This window comes from Aythya ferina (genome assembly GCF_964211825.1).
Source record: "Aythya ferina genome assembly, chromosome: 2".
In the NCBI taxonomy this organism is placed as follows: Eukaryota; Metazoa; Chordata; class Aves; order Anseriformes; family Anatidae; genus Aythya; species Aythya ferina.
Window position 1 is genome coordinate 138791092 of NC_140297.1, and position 22773 is coordinate 138813864.

The window sequence follows — 22773 nt, forward strand, 5'->3', positions numbered from 1 at the left end:
GCAGTAGCTAAGACCACATGTAACCTCTGATCTAATGAAAAAGCCCAGGCTGAATGGAGAGAAACACAGGCTGGATCTGGCAGGAAGTCTCATTCACTGCCTCTCTTGTCAGCTTGGGCTTCCTCCGAAGCAGAAAGAGGATTTAAAGCTGTTTCTTAGCACAGCATTGAGGGACTTGTGCTGGAGTATCACCTGTTCCCTCCCCTCTGAGTGTGTTTATGTTCCGGTGCATCAGCATCCAGGGTCATAAAGGTGTGCAGCCCCCACCAGTAAAGATGAACTGGCCTAGGGGTGTGCAGTGCATGCCTTGGGTTACTGCAAATGCTCATTTAGGAACTTCCTGACACAGCACTTGTGAGTACGCTCACAGAAATGTTTTCCCATTTAAGTTCACTAAATTCCAATAGAAACCATTTTTAAAATAACACCAAACGTCCCACTTCAGAGCTGGAAATGCGGGGAAGATTGCAGCATCGTACTGGCTTGCAAAATTGACTGCAAACCAAGCCATGATTCATCCATTGAAATAAAAGCCTGTTGGAGATCTCATTTGGCCTGGGTGAGGTTCCAGCTGGAGGGACCAAGTCGCTCGGTAGCCCGGTCCCCCTGCTAACGCCTGCCTTGGGCTGTTCCCCCAGGGTGCCCTGGCTGTCAGGTACAAACAGGGTCAAAAAACACATTTTGAAAAATGGAAATCTTCGAGATGTGAAATTTCTCCTGCCTCCATCCTCTCCTTTCCCCCCTCAGAAGTTTGGGCTTTGCCATCTCCTATTAACATGAGAATGAGTGGGAGGTAACTGCAATCAAAACTTGCAAATCCAAATCGAGTTTAGGAAGTTACTTCATAAACTCTGAATCTTGGAGACAAGATCTGGAACTTACCAGGACTAAAAGTGGCTTTGAATATTTGGTGGATTCAAAAATAGCCAGAGATATATATATATTTTTTCATTTCAATTATAATAATCATAATAAAGGAAAACAATGTGGAAGTATTCAAGGTCTCGCAGCTTTTCAGTCTTACAGATTTTAAATTACACTCTTGGTTGTTGATCTGTGATGGTTGTCCCACCATTTTTCTTTTGCTGCCCCAGACAAATTTTTCACATCATGCGGAGGACAGAATTTCTGGCCGTCTTCACCGCTCTTCACTTTTCAAGCCTTTCTTTTCTCTCTCTTGGCTTGCTGCGGAGTAATTCTAGCCTCTCCTTTTGCTTATATATGCATCCCTTGGGTTTTCTCCAGCATTTTCTTTATACAAATAACTGCAAATTTAAGTGTTGATTTTTGGGAGAATCATAGAAAATGGAAATGGAAATGACCTATTATAATACATTATTCAGACCGGTTCCCTGCTGATGCATAATTGTTCCCTGTTGTATATTTTATAGTGTTCTGTCAAGTGTATTTTTAAACATTTTGAACATTTCCATCATTTCCTTGAGGGAGAAGAGTCCTTTTCCTAATAGGAATCCTTATTCCCCATCAGGAATTTCTTACCTTTCTGCCTACATTTTTTTTTTTTTTCATTCTATTGCTTCTCTGGTGATTTCTCTGCAAAGTGGCATAGGAATTTATTTATTTGTTTATATTGTTCTATTCTTTTCCTGATCCTTAATCCTATGAAAACATGTATGCTGTTTTCTACCTTAGAATTTTTTATTTTTTTTAATCAGGATACACATATTTTACTCTTTTGACCTTCAGTGTAAATGAAGTTGTCCTACCCAGATACATTTAGTAGATCCTCGTTGGAGCTTCGTTCAAGTTTTTGAGATAAGCACTTGTATAGACAGTTTTGAAACCTCTGGAATTTAGCTTTCTTCTTATTGTATAAAAGCTTATACCCTGGCCCCTGAGGATTATTATCTCAGATGCTGAACTATGACAATGCAGCTATCCTGCTGCCAGAATTATCTGTTCACCATGGTTCCACCCAAAATAAAAAATAAAAATAATTATTAAAAAAAAAAAAAAAAAAAGCTTGAACTCTTTAAGGCCAGTGCTGTGTTAAAGGTAATACATTTTGTTGGACTTGAGCTAATTTTGTGTGTTGAGGTGTCTTTGTATTGTGTTCCTAATGCATAAATTCTGAGGTCTTTCATGTGTCCCAGTCCTGATATATCCCACATAGTGAAGGGGTGATGATGGTGCTGCACACCTTGGAGACATGACAGAGCAAAATAATCTTCCAAGAGCCCAATGGCTCCTTTACTTATTTATTTTTTGATTCTGTGCTTACATGCTGCAATACATGCAACCCTGCAGTACAGTGCCCTGAGGCTGTTATTTGTATAGCTAATGCCTTATGTCATGCAAGGATTTTCTGCTATGTAAGTTCCTTTCATTAAATAAATTTTCATCTTTGAACAACTACAACTGTGAAATGATTATTAGCTGTTTTATAATGTAAACATGTCTTAGGACAGTAGGAATATCTGTAAGTATACTCTGAAAAAGCAATGTTTGAATAAATTTACTGGAATTTCTTAATTTCTACTGGTTGATCTAGGTTGTTATATAAAGTATGGCACAATATCGTTCAGACATGAGACAAAGTAATAGCACACTGAAATATTTTACTCCATATTAGCAAACCTCAATGTTTACATTAATATTTCTGAAGGAACAATAAATAAAATAAAAAGATGAATTTAAGTGATCTAGCGATGTGCATTACACAGTGTCATTTTTACAATGCTGTATGTTCTGAAAAGCATTAGTATATTGTTTATGATGAGCTACAAGTGCAAAACAAAATAGATCCAAGTCTGAGATTCTTGCTCAGCACAACTACAAAACTATATTTTGAAGAAAAAATATGCGTACCTCAGTGGTAAAAATTTTTATTATTATTTTCAGTATGCTGGGCAAAATCCAGACACAGGAAAAAGAAATTCCCTAAAGCAGTTACTACAGAAAAGAGAGTATGCCATACAATTCTGGTTAGTGTAATTAAAGAAAAGGACTGAGAACCATAAAAATGTAGAAATTCACATGGAAAATATACAAATCTGTTGTATGCAGTGACAGCTCTTAAATAACTGTTGAGAGCTGACTTTATAAATGTATAGTGGGAATAAAGGGAAGGAAAGGCTGTAATGTATATGCCATGCAGTACAAATACTGCTGTAAAGTCATTGCCTGAAAATTGATCAAATAAAAACAGAAGAATGTGCTAACTTTTGATCTTTTCCATATAGATCTAAAGTCATGATCAATTGGTTTCAGTAGGTTCTTTGAAATCACATAAGGGTTCGTATGTGCCAAGTTTTATATGAATCACATGATAAGGTCAAGAAATACAAATTCCAAAGCTGACTTTATATACCCAGCCCACATATGACTGTGATACCACGATACCATATGTTGAGTATAATAGCGGGTATGTAAATACTGTTCTTGAAAGGAATCCATTCAGTAACACTTAGTTAAATAAAACAATTCTAACAATTTTTAATTGACTGAAAATGGGAGAGATGAACTTTAATCAAGAAAATCTTAAATCTTTAAGGTGAGGCAGGTATTTGATAATTTAAGTAGCATTCTTGATGCTAAAGAATAATGCAGTATTTAGAATTTAAGATGTGTAGTACCAGAATTCAGGACTACTGTAACAAAGGTCACAAGTTGCTAAAGAATAAAAAGCCTATCTTCAGCACTGTTTTTGCCATCTGTGATACGCAGAAAATAAAGAAAGGAATACCACTTGGAGGAAATTAATTTTCATGTACTTGTGTGATATTACGGTCTGATCAAAGGGATACCATTCAAGATGCTATCCAAGAATAGCTACTGGTTTTAGAAGCTAAACATGCCGTGTGAGTGAAACCCTGAAGAGAATGATATAACTGCAGTATCATTGTGCTTTGTCCTTGAGATCTGTTAGCATTCTGATCTCTTAAACTTTATCTTGCTGTTATTACTTTCTTAAGCGGTAATGAAAATACAGTCTGGAAAGTGATTTTGGATTGCTGATTCTCTTCAAAGTAGTACTGCTAAAAGATCAGTTTAAGTGCTATTAAAAGTTGTCTTGTGATGGGTGATATCTTTTACTCATATTTCTCTTGGTATTTTTGCAATTTTTCTTCATTTTGTGTGATACTGGATTTGCTCTCTTGCATATGTATGCATGCGTTGTTAAACACATGCACTGTCTATGTCAGCACAAATGCTGTGTGTAACAGTATTAAGAATTTTATCTACTGTGTATACATTTTAAACTTCTCAGCTTTACTTAATGACTTTATGTAGCATTTTGTTATGTGTCTTATTCCTGGAATATCATTAATGAATATGATCATTATCACCTATAGATCCTGGAAAGACGCTACCAGAAGCTCTGGATTATTGCAAGATTTGGTTGCAAACAGTAGCAGGAGAAGTAGATGCTAAAAGTGGTATTCCCCCTCCTCTTATCACGGTACAAATTAAAGACTTCCTTAATGGACCAGGTAAGCATTGACTTTAAGCTCCATTTTCATAACATAATTTATTTATAGATATGCACGTGAATACACACAGATCATCATCAGAAAAATGTTGTATTCCTTGCTGATGAATGTGAAAATTTCCTCCCATTGTTACCCTGAACTGAAATCACAGTTGAGGAATGGTCAGTCCTAGGTCAGTCACAGGTTTAAGGCCTGGTTATTTATTTTCTTTTCAAGGTCATTATAGAAGTTTTACCCCTCTAGAAGCCTGAGTTTGGCAAATTTCCAATAAAATGTAAACCTGTTTCTAGCTCTTGAACAACTGAGATTTTAAAATTTATTGAAGTATGTTTATAAAAGCTGACTTTTAAATTGGTTTTGGAGATTTTAATGATCTGCCTTCTCTTGTGTTCTTTGGAATCTGGATACCTGGCACTACAAATCCATACAATCTAAATTGCTAACACTGCAAACATGAAAATAATATTTATATTGCGTTTCTTTAATACAGAATACAAGTGGTGTAGTATGACGGTTCATTAGGATTTAGTTAAAAAGATTTAAGTGACTTGAAGTCTGACTCCTGAAGAATCACAGACTCCTGCAAATTAAACTGTTATGTATTATCTATGTTGTGAATTATGTATTTATAACTACAGTACTATGTAGAATATAATTAAGGTTGTATTGAAAGTTAGAAAATAGACCTACATTTACCTATGCCATCATAATTCAGCTCCCTTTTGCGTTCTTACTATAGTTTGTTGAATTGTGTAACTTTCTTCATAAATATATTTTCTTTACTCAGCACAGAATGAGCTGTTATCAGTCATTTAGTGAGCAACTCTTCCGTGTTGGGTTTTTCTATTAATCCTGGTACACATTTATACAGTCTAACACGTTATGTGAAGCTAGCTCTACAAAATAATTACATATTTCCTCTGCATTGCTTACAGCTTTAAGATCTGAGCACTACAGACAAATTCATTTACTTGCACAACCCTCCTGTGGGTGATGGCGTAGTATGCCCTTGCCATTTCACAGGAGGTAACTGAGGTGAAGGTTTTTTTCATTACATGAATGTTGCCAATTTAAAACTGACAATTTTATGTCCAAGTTAATTAAAAATACAGGAGTTTAGGTGTTGGAAGCACAGTTCCTATTGTCTTTGGGTGAAACAGTTACCATTTCTGCATATCAGCCCTCAGGTTATCAAACTAAACTACCAGAGAATGAGGGATGATGTGTATTTACCAGATGATTACGAATATTTCATTAGGTAACTTGAAAATCCATTTTTTTTACATGCAGACAGGCAAGAGTCTTGAAAGAATAAAGTTTACAACCTCATCATTGCCACTTTTTTCATTTTCTATGCTGCTTTAACGGCATTCCTTTAAAACAAGATTTTAAAACCACCTGACAATGCAGTTTTTCTTATATTGATCACTGTTTGGCTTCATTAATAGGATTTTGAACCTTCAGACCTTCTGCATATTTTACTGCCATTTGAGCTAAAAGATTAATAATAGTAATAGTTGATTTTCAGTCTAAGCATGATCAGCATAAGAGGGGGAGACACTATCAGTGGGCTTTACAGATACCTGATAAGAGCAGAGGAATGTGGGGAGTCAAGATTTTTGAGCTCCATTGGAAAGCCAAAAGGAAAATGTATTCTCTCTTGACACTACAATATTTTGGTCACTGCTGCCAGTTTTGTTTTCTTTTATCCTCATTTTTTCCAATTTTTTGATTTACTAGTCCTCTCTCCCCATATCTCTGGCAGGTTCCCACATTCCCAGATCCCTTGTCTTTCCGTTCCCGTTTCTTAAGGTTCTTATTGCAGTTTCCTGGCCCAGCATTTATATTTAATTTGTTAAATGCCTGAAGGTGTTTCCCTGACACATTCGTTCTAGTAGGACAGCTTTCTAACTAAACTAATAAACAAGGAAGTTGGTACCAGCTTGCAAAGTACATGTTCACGAGTGGTCTCGGTTTCTACCCCATTCTCAACAATTCAGTCAGATCCGGAATCAATGTTAAATCTCTCCCCTCCGTGGTATTTGGCTAAATAGGGAACCGAAAAAAAAAAAAAAAAAAAAAAAAAAAACGTAAATTAACTCATCATAAAATCCAGTCTATTTATTCTTGCAAGGCACATAAAACCTCAGAGCTTTCATCCAGAATCTCTTCTTAGCCAAAAGGCATTCTTTTTATCATCTATTTGCTGCTAATTGGAACTATCGTTAAACATGACTCAACAGTAATTACTCTGAATTTTAATAAAGTATTTAACCAGGGTAATATAATAGAACAGCTCTGCATTCCTCTGCAGATTTTTCTCATCTCAGTTGTGGCCAGTATGAGATACTCTTCAACTAGGCTAACCTTTACCAAGAGCCATTCCAAGGGTGTTTTGTTGAATTACTAGTGAAAGACACTTTCCACATGCGATGGCATCAGAATAGCACAATCAAAGGGGTTATGAAAGCTTGACAACTCCTGAGCAGACTACTGGAAAACAAGTTACTAACTCTACTTGAAGGGGAAAAAGTTCTCTAACCACAACTTCTTGGGTGAGGTAGCTTGGCGTACAGAGCGTGGGTCTGGAGAAGGTATCTGCATCACCAGGCCCTAACTAAGCCTGCAGGTGTTCATGAAGGACAGGAACCTCAGCAAAATGTTTGTAAGATCACCAGACAACCTTAATTATGATGTCTCCCATCACAAATACCTAAATTGATTAAATAAATACACAGATGAAATATGCTTCATGCCTCAAAGGCCTAGGGATTTTTTAGTGAACATTTGGCAAATAGCGGTGCCACTAATGAGTATTTTCTAAGGACATATTGTATATTTTCATGTTGATTTATATATGTGCATTTCATAAATCCAATAAGTTAATTTTTTAATGTACTGAAGGCGATGTGTGCTAGTAGATGCTTGTTGTTTGGGCACAGGTGATTTGCTTTTCAGAAGACTCCTACAAGCTGTGCATATACAGACAAAAATCTGGATGTAGCAGTTGCGATAAATGCAGTTTTCTCTATAGATTTTAAGTGTTCAGAGTTCAGCTGTTCAATTGCAATGCCATAATTCTTAAGAAGAATTTTGTTGGCGTGCTGAAGTTAAGTTTCAGATAGAGCAATCAAACATGGCTGTGGTTTATGATGCAAACTACTATACTATACAAGCAGTTAAAAAGAAAAATCTGCAAATGGTTCCCAGTGTTTGCTGTCTTAGGTGAAAACTGTACTCCTTGTAAATAGTTTGTCAGCTGAAGTAGATAAGTAGATAGTGTTCCACAGAAAAATTGTATACTTTCACCACACAGGAAACCAGGTTGTCAGTCTGTATTAACTTGGAGATCAAAAAACTACAGCAAGTAGCTAAACTTGGAAACCACTAATTAAATGAGAATAACAGGATACATTAATGCGCTTCTTGCCACATGAGTTGATTATTTTGTACATTTTTGGCAACTAAAGAAAAATGATATTTCTTCCAGATTTAAGGTAATAGGATCCTAGGAGAAATAAGCATTCATCATCAGGCCTGTGGGAACAGACCTCAACCCTAACCCCACAATGTATTAAAGGACTATTCTTTCTCTTTCTACAGTAACTAATTATTTAGAATTTTTTAAATTCCATTTACATCAGTTTACATGACCTTCTCTCTTTTATATTCAGCTCGTACATTTAATTCTTGTCTAATACACGTAAGTGAACTATTTATTGCTTCAGCATCAGGTATTATTCGTTAGGCAGGGAAAAATTATGACCATCTTGTTTTAATAGTCTTTTTTAAATTTATCGAACTATGCTTTCTTAACTGCAAAGGCTGTCTTTTTGATGTATTCTTTTTGCATGTAAATGATGTAAAATATTTAATCAGTTTGTGAAGTACAACTTCATACAAAATACATATAATAATAAAACGTTAAAAATATAAACGTTCATCCCAAAGACCTCTTCCCCAAGCGTTTTCTTGGGAAGAAGTTAGGCTCAATGTGAAATAACTAAGATCCTTGATGTTTGCCTTTGGAAATAATTTGTACAGAGCAGACTATGTGGGCAAATGAAGACATTTCCCACTGAATGATAAAATAAGAAAAAACAAGAAAAGGTGGGGTTGGGAGCTGCTCCTCCAGACACCCCTGGCACCGCTGGGATGCTGTGAGGAGGAGCACGGCACTAGGCCTCGCCATAGGCAGGGAGAGCACCAAACAAAGCTGCACCTCACGCTCTCCCTGGCTTTTTTCCCTGTTTCCAAAGGCAACAATTGTCTCCATTAGCAAGGTCAGTGGTTTGGAGAAACCTGGAAAATAGCAGCTACCAGAAACCCACTAGAATAATATCTCCAGCAGGTGATAGATTAGTTGGAACAAATTGGAACCATTGCACTTCAGCAATCCTGGTTTCTTTCAAGCTGTTTTAAAAATGTCGTCATTTTAATACACAATATCAGCCCTGCGGAGCAGTCCACAGCAGGTTAATTTGAATCATATGATGTATCACTGCCCTCAGCTGACATGAGCCCCGTTCCATGTGTGAAGCCATAATAAATCCATTCCCAACCGAGGCAAATTCCCTGTGAGAAGGTGAACTAATCCAGGCCTCACACTGGCATGTTAGCCCTCCGTAATTGAAAGCAGGGCCACCTGTTCCCAGCACAGTTAGCCTATAGAGAGAAAATTAGCATTAGATCAGATACTTAATATATTGAAAAATCATTCATACTACTTGCAAGTTCAGCTGTGGGCTGCTTAGCATGACATCATATATAAACCTAGGAATGTGCCCACTTGATCCCAGTTTAACAGTTTTGTTAACCATGGTGTTTGTTAACTTTGAAATGAGAATTTTTTGATTTAATGAGAGCTGACACGTGAGAAGGGGAACTAGCCAGGGTGCAGACTTTTCTAATTAACTCTGGGTCATTTGCAAAACTTTTGAGCTTTCTAGTAGTTTTTTTTTTCCCCTTTACTCTTTTACAAACAAGTTTTTAAAGCACTGACACTATAGCCATGAAATGATATTTATTTGATTAAGAGGGCAAGCAGAAATATTCCAAACAGGTGTACCAGCCTGTAGGTACTGCTTTGTTTTTAACAAGTCTATACTCTGTAATATCAGCGTAATAATGTGTAAAATTAGCAAAGCACCTTCCTAACAGCAGTGTTTGCAATATTTATTTTAAATGAAATTTAGTTTCTTAAGTTCGCAAATATTGAAATGAAAACTGGACATTTAGGCATGTGGATAAGTTTGAAAATATATTCTTGGTAAATTTTACAGTGTATTGGCATTTCTTTAAAACTTATTTCAAACTTTGCTCAAATTTCTAGACTCCCTTTAGTTTTTTCTTCGTGTATGTCTTACTCTAACAGTATTATTCGGCAGCTAAAGCAGATAATAGTGAGCATTTAGGTGGTGGTGTTTTTTTTTTTCCTCAAACATGCTCAGTCATCTGGAACAATTTATTTCTTCTCACTGTGCTTCAACTTGACTGACTGTCATCTGAGAGAGTTAATGTTTCTCTTAGGGTTTTCTTATCATGGTAGTGCCTCCAAATGCCCATAGTATAACTTTTGGCCTCACCACACAACCCTTGACACATGTCTGTAATCTATTTGGTAGTTGCACAGTTGCTTCATTTCAATCAGCAACCTATAAATAGCAGTAATCCTCCATCCTTTATCGCTGGTAACTTTGGTCTTCTAGTCTGAAAACAATTTATTTCGGTTCAGTTGTGACAATTAAAAATAATAATAATAAATAAATAAATAAATAAATAAATAAATAAATAAATAAATAAATATGTATATATATATCACTCTGAGCCTTGTCTAAGACCTCAAACCCAGGCAATGGTTAGAGCTGGTAATGTCACCTTCGCATAATATCAGTGATATACTAGGTTGTGGTAGTAGGAGTTGTTACCACAGGCGAGCACCCCAGATGGCTCAAGTTTATTAAGCTCCCTGAAGGTTTCTGTTTGCCATATTGGCCTTAGAGAGCTTCTTCTGAAGGGCTGCAGCATAAAAATTACAGTAGGTAGAAATACTGAGCGGTGACTACCAGTTTCTTCCAGACTAACTGGCATCTGTCTCACAGAAGCAGAATACAAGATGGACTGCAGATGGCCTCTGAAGCCTTGTCTCAAGTTTCTTCTTTCTTTTTCCTTGATCCAAATTGGGAATGATGAATTAGAAGATAAAAACAATTCTTTTGGATTCTTCTTGCTTTTCAATTTCTTTTAATTTGTTTCTCTTTTGATGCCTAACCAGGGACAATTGAGAACAGTACATCTAGTCTTTTTCTTACATGTCTCTCTCTTTCCGTATTTTTATAAACTTAATTCTTGCAATTCAGCCATTTCCCTGTTACTGAAGGGCCACCCTGACTCCAAATCAGAATCAGGGCTCAATACTACCTTTACCTTCCTCAGATTTCCTCTGTTCCTTTGACTTCTTACATCAGAATGGGTGGCTTCCAGAGAAAGGATATTACTGGTGGTAAAATGTTTCATGCCTGTTGTCTCCTCTCTTGTTTAGAACTAGGAAATTCAGTCGTCCTGAGATTACAGCAAATAGTATTTTCTTCTATTTTTTTTTATGTCCTGTATTTTATAGCCTTCTTGGGGTAAAGGAGAGAGAGACTTGTGTCCAGCCAAAGAGAGAAAGATCTGGCCTTTTCCATATTGGCCATGAGAAATGAAAGATCCGTTACAGAATGAGGTGTATGAGAAGTTAACAAATTCTTGGAAAATGCCTTATTTTACTCTCTCATAGTTCAAAATTTCTCAAAGTCTGTGAAAAGACCCCAGTCTTATAAATAGAACCTATAAATAATTTTCATGAAGTTTACTTTCTGATTTTTCAGATTACGAGTATCCTATGGTAGTTTATTAGTCATAGAAATAGTAACCTGGTGCACATTAGGTTATGGCATATATTAGAATAAGCCCACTGACTTCAATAAGAGCTGTTACTGACCTAAAGCAACTTGCTGGGAGCTCTGTTATTTTTGTGTTGCTTATTCATCCTTAGTTCACCAAATAAAAAGTCCTTTGGAGTAATATCATTATCCCAAGTTCACAGAATAAAATTTTATCTTCACGGTACAAATCTGAATGTTACAGAGAACAAGGATAAAATACTCATAACCCTGATTTTTTTTTTTTTATCTGAAGCTATAAGTAATAAAATGACAAAGAAAGAAATTGTTTCAGACAGAAATTTCAGAGTGCTGCTTATAGGTTTTCTTTTATAGATGTTATGATTTTGTTCAAACAGGCCATATTGAATCCATTGGGTTTTTTGTAATAGATTTCAAAATACATAATAAATGTAAGTAATATGATGACTAATGGGTCAAGTGAAGTTGGAACTTTTTAAATGAGAAAATAGCTGGAAACAGTTTTCAGGAAACTATTCCAGTTGATTTTTGGTCCCCCACAAGGTGTACATTAACATAAACTCCGTAGAATCGCCTCTGGGACCTGAATTCCCTCTCTGATTTCATTATTGCAATGTGATTCTTTTCCTTTCGCTGTTAAGTCATCTCCTGGTGTGGTGGGAGCATATAATAAGTGTAATTTATTTATATTTATCTAATCTCCTTTTAACTCAATAGTTACTTCATCATTCTGTTTCCTAGTAGCTGTTCAGAAAGTTGTGAAAGGTAATTAGAAACTAATAATTGACAGGCATGGATTTACTTGGTAATCTAAAGAGGTGTAGTGAAGAAATTGAGAGCGAGAAAGAAAAATACAAATTCTACACTCAAATGGTAATCTGTAATTAAAAAATACATTGTTTTGATATCATCTAGTTCAGCTTGATTTAAACATAAGTAAGTCACTTGAACATAGTGTATTTACAATCACAGTAATTAAACTATTATTTATTTGCTGTAAATAAGTAACACCTGGCAAAATCAAGTATTGCTATTTTGCCTTAAATCTTAAATGTCGGAGTATAATTGTGGTAGCCATTCACTGGTAGGCAAAGGAGAGAATTGTTGCAATGTAATTGAGGAGTTAAAGGAGAATTTGAGCTACTTTTTGCCCTGTCTGGATTCTGATGCAATTTTGGACAATTGAAAGAGTTGCTTGAATTGTGGGAACCTGCGCTTTCCTACTAGTAAGGAATGTGCAGCCTTGTGTGGCGTGCTTCCCAAGGTGTTTAACATCATCTAAAAATACTGTTATTGTTGGAGTTTGCACCTTGGGAATTTTTTTTCCAGCTGCATCTAGGTGACCCTTTACATTGTAACATCTCTTTTTAGCCCATTTTGAATAGCTGGAGAAGCTGCTGAACATCCATCTTCATCAACTGCTATAAATAGCTCTTCATATTTCATCAGTTTTCACTGTTGCTGTCCATCACTTAAATGTGTTTTTCTTAGAGGGAATGTTAAAGTTTCTTTTACAGGGCTAAGTATAAAGTGTAAAACAGGACAAAGACTAAAAACATGTTGATTGCTCAATTGGATTTTTATTTTTCTAACGTTTTACTTAAAATGCCAAAGAATCTCCTTACATAATCTTTCCCCAGTTGTAAAAATAACCTATGTCATTATGAGATAGTTAAAATATTTGCAGCGAAGGTTCCAAAGTTACATTTTCTGCAATTATGCTTCTGGCTGCCACCACTTTCTGTCGGGGCTGATTCACTGGATAATAATAACTTAATGCAAACCTTTGTCAAGATATCAGTCATGACAGCATTTTTGCTGTGTGACGTGCGGTTTCCAAGCACAAAACAGGGAAGCCATGTGCATTTCTCTGGTGTTCTAGTATCTTTTTCTTTTTTTACTGCCCTCTTGGAGGGGTTCTGCATTTATGAAAACATTTATTAACAGCACTGATTACACAGCCCAGCACCGCCAGTGCCATGCGCAATCCAGCACAGAGCATCACCAGCACCCCGTTTCTTCTCTGCCCTGGCCTGACAAAACCTCAGAGAGAGCTAAAGCTCTCATATTCAGCTCCTTTTCAGGTTTTGCTCAATCACTTTATTCTCTGGCTTTAGCTTTACACCTGTCCTAACAAACTTACGTCAAAGTGGTTTTCAGGTTTTAAGGGGGTTTTGGGGTGTTGTTTTTTTTTTTTTCTTTTCTGGGCTGGAAAGCATAGCGATAAAACGGACTAAGAAGGTAGATGTGAAAGCTGTCACACCAAGCAAGAAGGGTCCTTTCCTTATATTCATTACTTAATTATGTAGCAAAGCCAAAAAAATAATAATTCTATTTTAATCCTTTATTACTGCTTAACTAAAAAAGACAATTAAGTTGATGAGGGACATTTTTTGAAAGTGCCTTAGTGCTTTGGGGACCCAAATCCTACTGTGTGTGACTTGGATTTCAAACTTGGGTCATTTTTAAAACCGCTGCTTTTTTTTTCCTTTTTTTTTATTTTTTATTTTAACAATTCATTAGAATAACTCTCCATCTGGGTATAAGTGAATATTGTAACGTCCCATGGGTCTATCTATACTTCTTTAATAGCCTTCCTTTCCTCCATTCAAAGGGAAGAGAGGACCAATGATTATGTGCAAAGGCAGGCATGCCTTGGGGTATTTTTTAGTGCCAAGAAGGGTAGGGATATTTTAAAAAGTGTTATAACATACTTCTTCCCTTCCTTTATTTATAAAAGTGGTACATACATGTTTTGAAAAAATCTTCAAGTCTGTCATGTATGGCTTTGGGTGCTTAACAATCTTGCCCTTTTCTGATGTTTGGCTTTGATATTTGCCTTTCTATTAGGCCCATGTGTTTGGTAGTGTTTAACACAGTTTCTAGTCCATCATGAAAGTCTTTAACATTAGAGAAAGTATTTCCAGAAACCTAATAGTTAAAATTGAAAGTTACAATTAAACTAGATTTCAGTCTTAAATCTCAGTTATCGTTGCCTTGTGGAGTACTACTGAGGCATTTCTGAGAACATTATTTTTGTGTTTCTATTCAGGTGTAGCAAATCTTGCAGGGCAAATTCCTCTCTTCTTTGTAGGAAAAGGGCTAGTTTAAAATTTGCACTTATCTGTTCAGATACCAAAGTATCTAACTGCAATTTTCACACATACACACATATCCCACCCTCCAGATATTTTGGGGAGTCAGAGGAGAGCTTCGCCATGTGCCTGGCACTCTAGGATGTCACTATGAGGTTGTGTTTAAGAACAGATCCAAATCTCTGCTCCTGTATTGTGGTAAAAGTTTCTGATTTACCAGAAGATGGGAGAATCAAGTTTCTCAGTTTGCATCTGTGTAGAATGTGATCCTGGACAACTTGAAACTAGGTCCTAATTTTGGTTAAATATCCCTTAATCCGTGTGAAACCTTCAACAAACAGTGTTTCCATTTTATATTTCTAGTGTAACTTGGAACTAAGTAGCAATGTTTTCTCTGAACACTTTAATATAGTTTAGTTATATGTGCACAATTTTCATCCTGTTTTGTTCCTGGAGGGGAGGGAGGCAAGAATGAAAGAGCATAGAGCTTTTCCCCCTTCTATCTCATTACTAGGTGAAAGTTTAATTTGAAACGAAAAATTTTAGCTAAGAAAAAGCTGGATTCCTGTAATGAAATGTAATTTACTGATAAAGAGGCAGGTAGCACAGAAGTAAGTTTCAGCTTCATAAAATCCTGCTTCCCATCTGCAAAATAATCTTGGGAATTGCAACATCTGAGCTACAAGAAATACCACTGTTACCAATGTTGTTCATAATACTTCTAAAATTTCTCTGAGGTTTTTAGCAGTCTCAGAAGTACCAAAATCCTTTTCTAAGGGGACAAAGAATGCGTGATTCTATGATTTATATATATATATTAGATTATTTCTAATTTTTTATTTAATATTAGATTATTTCTAATATATTGCATATTAGATATATCTCCCTGGGGAAAAAAAAAAAAAAAAAACACTAAACATACCTCAGAATTTATTTTTTATTTTATTTTATACTCCAACATGGTAATACATTGAAAAATACTACTTATAAGTTGTGTAAGAAGCAAAAGAATATACATGTTATTCACTCATTTAAATGTGTTGAAAATGTTCACTGTTGGCTTTGGAGTTAAGTCAAATAGTTCTACTGTATGGAAAACTCAAGAGAATGTGAAGTATATTTTCATTTTGACACAAAAGGGCTATGTATTTACCCTCCTACACACTCAAATGAAGTGTATACCTTTCAGATAGCCATGGTGGTCCCTGGCAAGAAATAAGAAAAAAAGATTTAGGTTGAGACACTTTTATTCCTTCAGAATTCTAAATAATTGCTTATAGTACATTTCATGGTGCATTAATTCAGATTTATTCATAAAAATATTGCTTTGTTATATTTATCATTGATTCAGTCCCTTTAATGAAACATAGTAGAAATAATGTTTTCTTCACTAAAAGCCTATCATTTTTCCATTTCTTGAATAATTGCACTATAACTTCTAATACTTCTTTCTCCACTTCTCTCCTACAGCTGACATCAATGTGGATATATCAAAACCTTTGAAAGCAAATCTGAGTTTTGTCAGACTTGATCAAATAAACCAGTTTTTGACAAAAATCATGACCATGAATGATAATGAGCCCAGGAAGGAGGCTGCTCCATCAGCTGGCATTCATCCAGATGGGGCCGGCACATCAGTAACCAAACACTCCAGTACAAAGGACTTGCTACCTGCAGCACACACCAATGCTGCACAGAAGGTTTTGGTACAAGAAAACTTGTGGCAAGCTCTGTCCTGCTTCCAGAAAATTTCCATTCACACTGTCCAAATGGTTGTTTCTATGGAAACCATCCCACATCCAAGTAAACCGTGTTTGCTAGCCTCTTTATCAAACCTCAGTGGAAGCCTGAATGTTAGAAGTGGCCATAAAACTACAGGTAAGAGTTTCTGAAAATTAGAATTGCTGCTGATTTGTTCAAGCGGTGGTCCAGTAACCATTTTAACGCATGGGACATCAAGGGGAACTCCTGCAGCTGACATAGTAAAACCACGGCAGAAAATAGCAAAACCACAATTGACTCCATTACCTGACTTTTCCTTTCAGTAGCACCCAAGAGTGCAAAATTTTGTAGTTAATATCCACTGGACTGTGATTACTAATTTATTGACAGAATTCTGGATGGAATAATGGTTACAAAAAACGTGATTCTGGGATTCTGGCTATGCAGCTCATAATTCAAAGGACAACATTTTGACAGTTTTCACTCAGTAACTACATTTTCTTGCTAGGACCCTATATTTATGTCTTTAAAAAAAAAAAAAAAAAGGAAGAAAAAAGCATTCAGAGTCCTGACATATGTTGCTATGTAAATATTGGATTCTACCATTATTCTGCTCCAGGCTTCTGAAGTTTTAAATTGTAACATGCTTCCAGCTGAGAGTCTCGCAAAGAAAATGAGGGTACCTGTCCCAAAAATTGGTTTCATTGCTGCATAAATGTGAGGAAATTTTACACCTTGGGTGGAATTAACAGAATGCCAGAGACTCGTTTAAAATCAAGACATTTTGAATATCTTCATAAATGGCTTTATTAGTCTTTTGATATAATTAATAAGATGGTACATTTGCATGATCTGGAGTTGAGCCAGATGTAGGTATTTGGCAGAGTCACTTGAGAGATAAAATGGTCTGTAGCCGAGAGGAGCGAGTCCCAGGCCAAGCTAGGTGGTGATTTATTTCTTTTTCATCAGAAGTATTTCTCCTCGGGCCAGCAAGTTGCAGTACTTCTTTATTGTTTTAAAAGTTAAAAATGAAAAATTTAAGGTTCGTAGGACATGAAAGCCTGTGAAAGTGCTGGAGCCTAAAACTCCTGATTTATCCATAAATAAACAGCAGTGCAGGCAGGAACAGTGACTGCATTCCCACGCTTTTCCAATCATATCGCAATCCTGGCATAGAAAGCACTGCAACGGAGTAAGGGGTCTTTTAATGTCCTTTAAATAGTTCTAGACTTCTTTGTGTGTTATAATCCTCTTTCCTTCCATCACTTCCCCTCTATCATTTATACATTATCCGTCCCATGGTACATTATGGTGTCCACAGCAAGCTTCAATATATCAAAGCCGAGCCTGTTCCGTCACTGCACTATAAAGCAATTTGGCAAACTCAGCAGAGTGTATCACTTACCCTGGAATTTTTCATCCTCCCAGAAGGAGGACTTACCTTGCCATGTGCATTAAAGCCTCAGAAACGCTCTGTTACGAAGCTCTAATTCTTAATTCTTCTGGCAGTCCGAGGAAAAGGATCTTTATTTTCTCGTGTCACAAACCATGCGTGAATCTTCAGCATGTTTGTAGTCTGGCAAGCAGCGTTAAATAAAGCAATAGTGATGCTGAATCTAGTGAAAACAGAAGTTAGTTCTTCTATATGAAGAACAGCCATAACAAGACAATAAATAGATATCAACAGACTCTTTTCACATTTTCTGCAGTTAAAGTTGCTCTATCTTTGCTTTATAAAAAGATAAATACATGTGTGTGACATTTTGCATGCAAGTGTGACTGTACAAGACATTTTCCTGTTTCAAGAAGTACAAAAGGCACACTTCCACAAAGCTGACTGAAACTATAAAAAAATATTTGTTTAATAAATTGTTTGTTTTCATTTAAAGTTATCAATTTGAAATTAATGAAAAGAAAAAAAAAAAGGAAAAGAAACCAAAATGAAAAATATAAATTCAAGAAACAAATTACTCTGTGTGGAGAAAATGCTATTATAGCCTTGTGTTGAATTAGTTAAAAGAATACCAAAGTTACTAACTAGATTTGTTTTATTATTGCAAAGAAATTATGCAAGTTAACTCAATTTAAACAACAACAAAAAAGTGTAGTAGCTGTGTCTTGGGAGCAAGGAGCATTTAAATACATCAATTCTTCACTACTTTTCCTTTTACAGAACATTTTATAGATACACCTTTTGAGCTGAACAGGGTTAATGTCAGATTTTTTTTTTACAGGATGAAACTAATACACAAATACTTCACCCTGTCTTTGATTTTACAGTCAAGTAACTATTGTGACCATCTGCAGCAGCTGCATTTTACGAATTATTTGCTGAACCAAACTAAGCACAATGACAAAAGTAGTCATCTCAGATGTACTGTTAAAACAGAGAAAGAAAAAGGAGCATTGCTTGCCTTTTGTACAGTATGGCCATCTGCTGTACAGATGTTATTATATAGAATGACTTCAGATACAATAATTGTAGAAAATTTTCATTAAAACCTCAACAATTTGCACTTGTTTACTTGAATCTGCATAACTCCCCAGTGAGACAACACAATACGCTTGGGGTTTCTTTGGTTCTCACTAGCTTTCTCTTTGATCCTTTTTGATGTGCTGAATTTAATAAACATAGTTAAAAACACTGTTCAAAAACATCATGGAAAAAACTACAAAGGAACAATTACAGCAGTAGAAACTACTCTAATCCCTTACTTACGCAAGCTATTTTTAGTGAAATATGTTTTTTTACACATTTTATGTGGCAGTGTTTTATAAACAGTGTAAACGACCCCTTTTCCAGATGAGTTTTAATGCAGGAGATGAAGTTGGTTTGTAAGGAATCCTATTTGCTAGGAATTATTTAGAAAAAAACTCATAAGAATGTATTGTCGGCATTTTTACTCCCTTATAGGGGGAAAACAAAAGTGCGTGACCTTGTGTAATGCTTTGATTTTTTTAGTTGAAATTAAGAAAAAAGCTTGCCATATAGTTTTTTCTTAATTATCAGTTTTCCTTCTAGACTTTCGTGGCTTAATGATAGAAGATAAAGGCCTTCTGTTTTATTTTTTCTTTTTAATCTTTTCTATGAAAGTAAGAAAGTTGTAGCTTCTGAAAAAATGAATGGCTAATTAGTTGAATTATTTGTTTTACTTTACCAAAATTAATTAAAAGTATTGAATGTTCACATTTCAGTTGGATCAAATTAAAACACATTCATTTCTACATATTCTGCTGCACTGTTATACAACCCCAAATCTTTAGTGTTTCAAGGGACTTCATTTTTTGGACATTTTTCATGTTTTAATACAGCAGTTACTTATAACAATGTGGTTAGTATTTCTGCTAGAATACTTATGTTCTCCTCTGTACTTACGGTAAAATCCTGAGTATTTTGGTTTTAGTAAAGTAATACTGTTGTAGAATATGATGCAGTGTATTGGGGGAAAAAAAAAAAAAAAAAGAAAGAAAAAAAAATATTCCTCCAAAACTGTTATTAATTTTACTTTAGAAAAGCCTAAAGGTAGATGCTTTTTTGGTACTCTTAAAGGGCAAGAACTTAAGTCACATCATTGTTAAATAAGATAATTAATTGTAGTTGTTTTAGGCTTTGTGGCTTAGAGTTACAAGTTAAAAATTGTACCAGTTTCATACTAGCAAGCAAGCAACATTTAGCTCATTTTTGTCAGCTTTTTTGTACTGTTGACAAAAACCCTGAGTTCAAGAATTATCATTAGACCTGGTTCAGTGTTTTTTGTCCTCTGAGGTATGTGGCATCTTCTAGAAAGACCTCTCAAGTGTCTCAGCCTGCGACTGCTTGGTATCACACTTGAGCTGTGTAGCTCACTCTGGAACAGTCACATGCCATTCAAGTTCAAATCGTTTTTAGTAATAGGAAACAAAATGCAATTCTCAGCATACGACTTCCAGTTAATTTAGGTTTGGTGCTGAAATTAGCACTACCTACCTGCCAAAACAGCAGATAAATGAGAGAAGTGGAGGACTGTACTCTCCCCAGAGTGCAAGACAGCAAGAAGCTCGTAGCCTCTCAGTGGAGCCTTTTTTTGCTCTGGCTGGACACGGGAGGGAAGTCTTGCTGTGCAGTGTCTGAAGTTAGGGAGTTAAGGACATAAAATATTACAAAGATCACAGACTGAGTTCCCAGCCCTTTGTCCTGAATGCAGATATAATTACTTTAGCGTATAAAGAAGGGGGAAAAAAAAGTAAACACTACTTGAGTCTATGATAATCGCAAGTAGTTTTACTAAACCTGAGAGAATTTGCATACTCAAGATATTTTACTGAAATATTAAAAATTAAATGCTGCTATTAATTGGTGTAGAGCAAAGACCAAACTTCATTTTGGAGTTAACCAGCTCTCTTGAGAATGCTCTGCTAAGGCGTTGTCATAGCCTTTTGATGCTGCAGATATGCAAGTTAGCCCACGGGGAAATAAAACATTAAATTAGATATGACTACCTAAAATAATATGCAGCAGTAACAAGCCATTTACAACACCCAGAAGACCTTTGTTACTTTTAGAACGAAATATAAACTCTTTCCAACACTTGAACAATAGGAAATTAATTCTTTGTCAGTAAAAGCCAGAGGACAAACTAAATATTTAAATGGCCACCGAGGATTGAGGTGGAAGTGCAGCTTGTAGACAGCTATACAAATCACTAACAAACCTTAATGAATATTGGGTGTGGGCATCAGGGTCCTGTCAGATTTGACACCATGTCCCAAGTAGCTTAAACCCAACACTCAAGAAAAGGTGGAGACCTCATCAGGTCTCTAACATCTGGGATTTTATTTGTCATTTTGGCATACCCTGCAAGCGCAAAAGAAAGAGTAAAAGGGGATTATCTTGACAATGAAATGAGTTACTGAATCTTGTGATAATGAAAAGCAGAAGAATTCTAATTCCTTTCTATAGTCCCCGAGGTGGAGGTGCGTTTATAGTTCTGCAGGAGTATAATGTAGGAGGGAAGAACAGATGGCCCAAAATCCATGAAACAAGACACCACCTAATCCCAGGACTGAGTACCATTATTAATCCTGGTCAGATTCCCTACTGGTACTTTGTAACAGGGTTCAGAATTGCTACTGAGGAGCTAGCATGTTAACTTGGAAGAAAAAGAAAAAAAAAAAAGGAAGAAAATCAGTTGTAGGTTGTTGATTCAAGACGGTGCGCACCACTGTTGTGGAATTGCATTTACTGTTGAAATAACTTCAAACAGTAGACTTCAAATGAAATTCAATTCAGAACAAATACAGTTGTTTCTGTAATCTCGTCTGCTTTTATTGTGAAAGTGTTTGCATATTTTTTGAGACTGGAATTTCTTTTGTTACGTGGGTCCCAGTGCTATATACATAGCAGGTACAGCATTTTCACAGTAGTCAATTCTACAGAATGTTTAAATTCACAGAGAAATAGAGATAATAGTGAAAGCTGAGTTCTTTGGTTTTTACATTTGATGCTTTCTGTGCAATTCTTCCAGTCCAATCTACATTTCATAGCATGAGGTACAGAACGCAGTGATCAGTTATTATTGTTCCATCTTAAGGGCCAGTTCCCTAGGTTCAAATTGCTGACATGCTGGAGACACATTTCTGCTTTTTCTATGACAGGCGTATTTTTAATGGGATGACTTCACCAGCTTCCTACCCAGAGAAGGGGTGCATTTCCATAGGAACTTCAGGTTTAGTGCGTTTCCACACTTTACCTTGTACTAGCTCTGTTACTTATGCAGCTGTTCCGTGAGTTGAGTCAGGGCACTGAGCTGTCTGAAAACTAATCCAACAGGAAAGAAGAGTTTCCAGCAAGATCATCTCCTTCATCTGGCTCACTGGATAGGGACACTTTAATGGCCATGCTGGCACAAAAAGAATTCAGAAAAGTGTATAAAGGAGGGCAGAGAGAGGAAGGGTCAAAGGGAGGAGAAACTTTTAATACAGGAGCCTGGACCTGGATTGGTTTTATGCTGGAGAATCAGGAGTGCAGGGAGATGTATTTTCTGTCTCAACCTCTGCAGTCAGCTTGTATAGCCTGGGTGTATCTGTCGAGCCTTGGACTTGAACAAGCATGGTTCATTCACTGGGTTTCAGAGGCTCAAGCAATTAAGGTGCTGCCAGGCACTATTTGCGGGATGGTTTACCTACAAGAGGTTACCATCCAGTTCACAGACTGTTTCATTTATTAAAGCAGTTGAAATCTGATGAATCAAGCATAGAGCAAAAGAGAAGACACCAACGCTGTAATTCTAGTTCACGTGGCAATTATGTAGGGCTACATTTTGAGCAGCTTCCATGTTTGTGATGCTTTGTTTACTGTACAACCATTCAACATCTGTTTGTTTTTTTTAACAGGCACTAAATACAAGTATATAAATCAGTGAGAGTCACAGGTACCAGGTATGCCTGGAAACTAAATCAATGTTTGCAACCAAATGCCTAAAATTAAGATGCAAAAATGTGCAGATGCAATTTTTTAATTGAAGAACCTCTTCATGCCCATCTGTAAAGCAGGAGTAAGAAAATTTAGGCACTTCTCCGAGAGCTACTTATTACTAAAGATCAAATATTTATGATAAA

The 22773-nt window shown here is 36.1% G+C and overlaps 1 protein-coding gene across 9 annotated transcripts in view; it reads left to right on the forward strand.

Annotated features, from left to right (window-relative positions):
• VPS13B (vacuolar protein sorting 13 homolog B) overlaps nucleotides 1-22773 on the forward strand; it is a 459486-nt gene that overhangs the window by 344013 nt on the left and 92700 nt on the right. For all 9 annotated transcript variants that reach the window (XM_084510475.1, XM_084510471.1, XM_084510472.1 and 6 more), the window contains 2 exons: nucleotides 4317-4454; nucleotides 15925-16332. In XM_084510475.1, the coding sequence (XP_084366601.1) occupies nucleotides 4317-4454; nucleotides 15925-16332 (546 nt within the window). The remainder of the gene's footprint in view (nucleotides 1-4316; nucleotides 4455-15924; nucleotides 16333-22773) is intronic.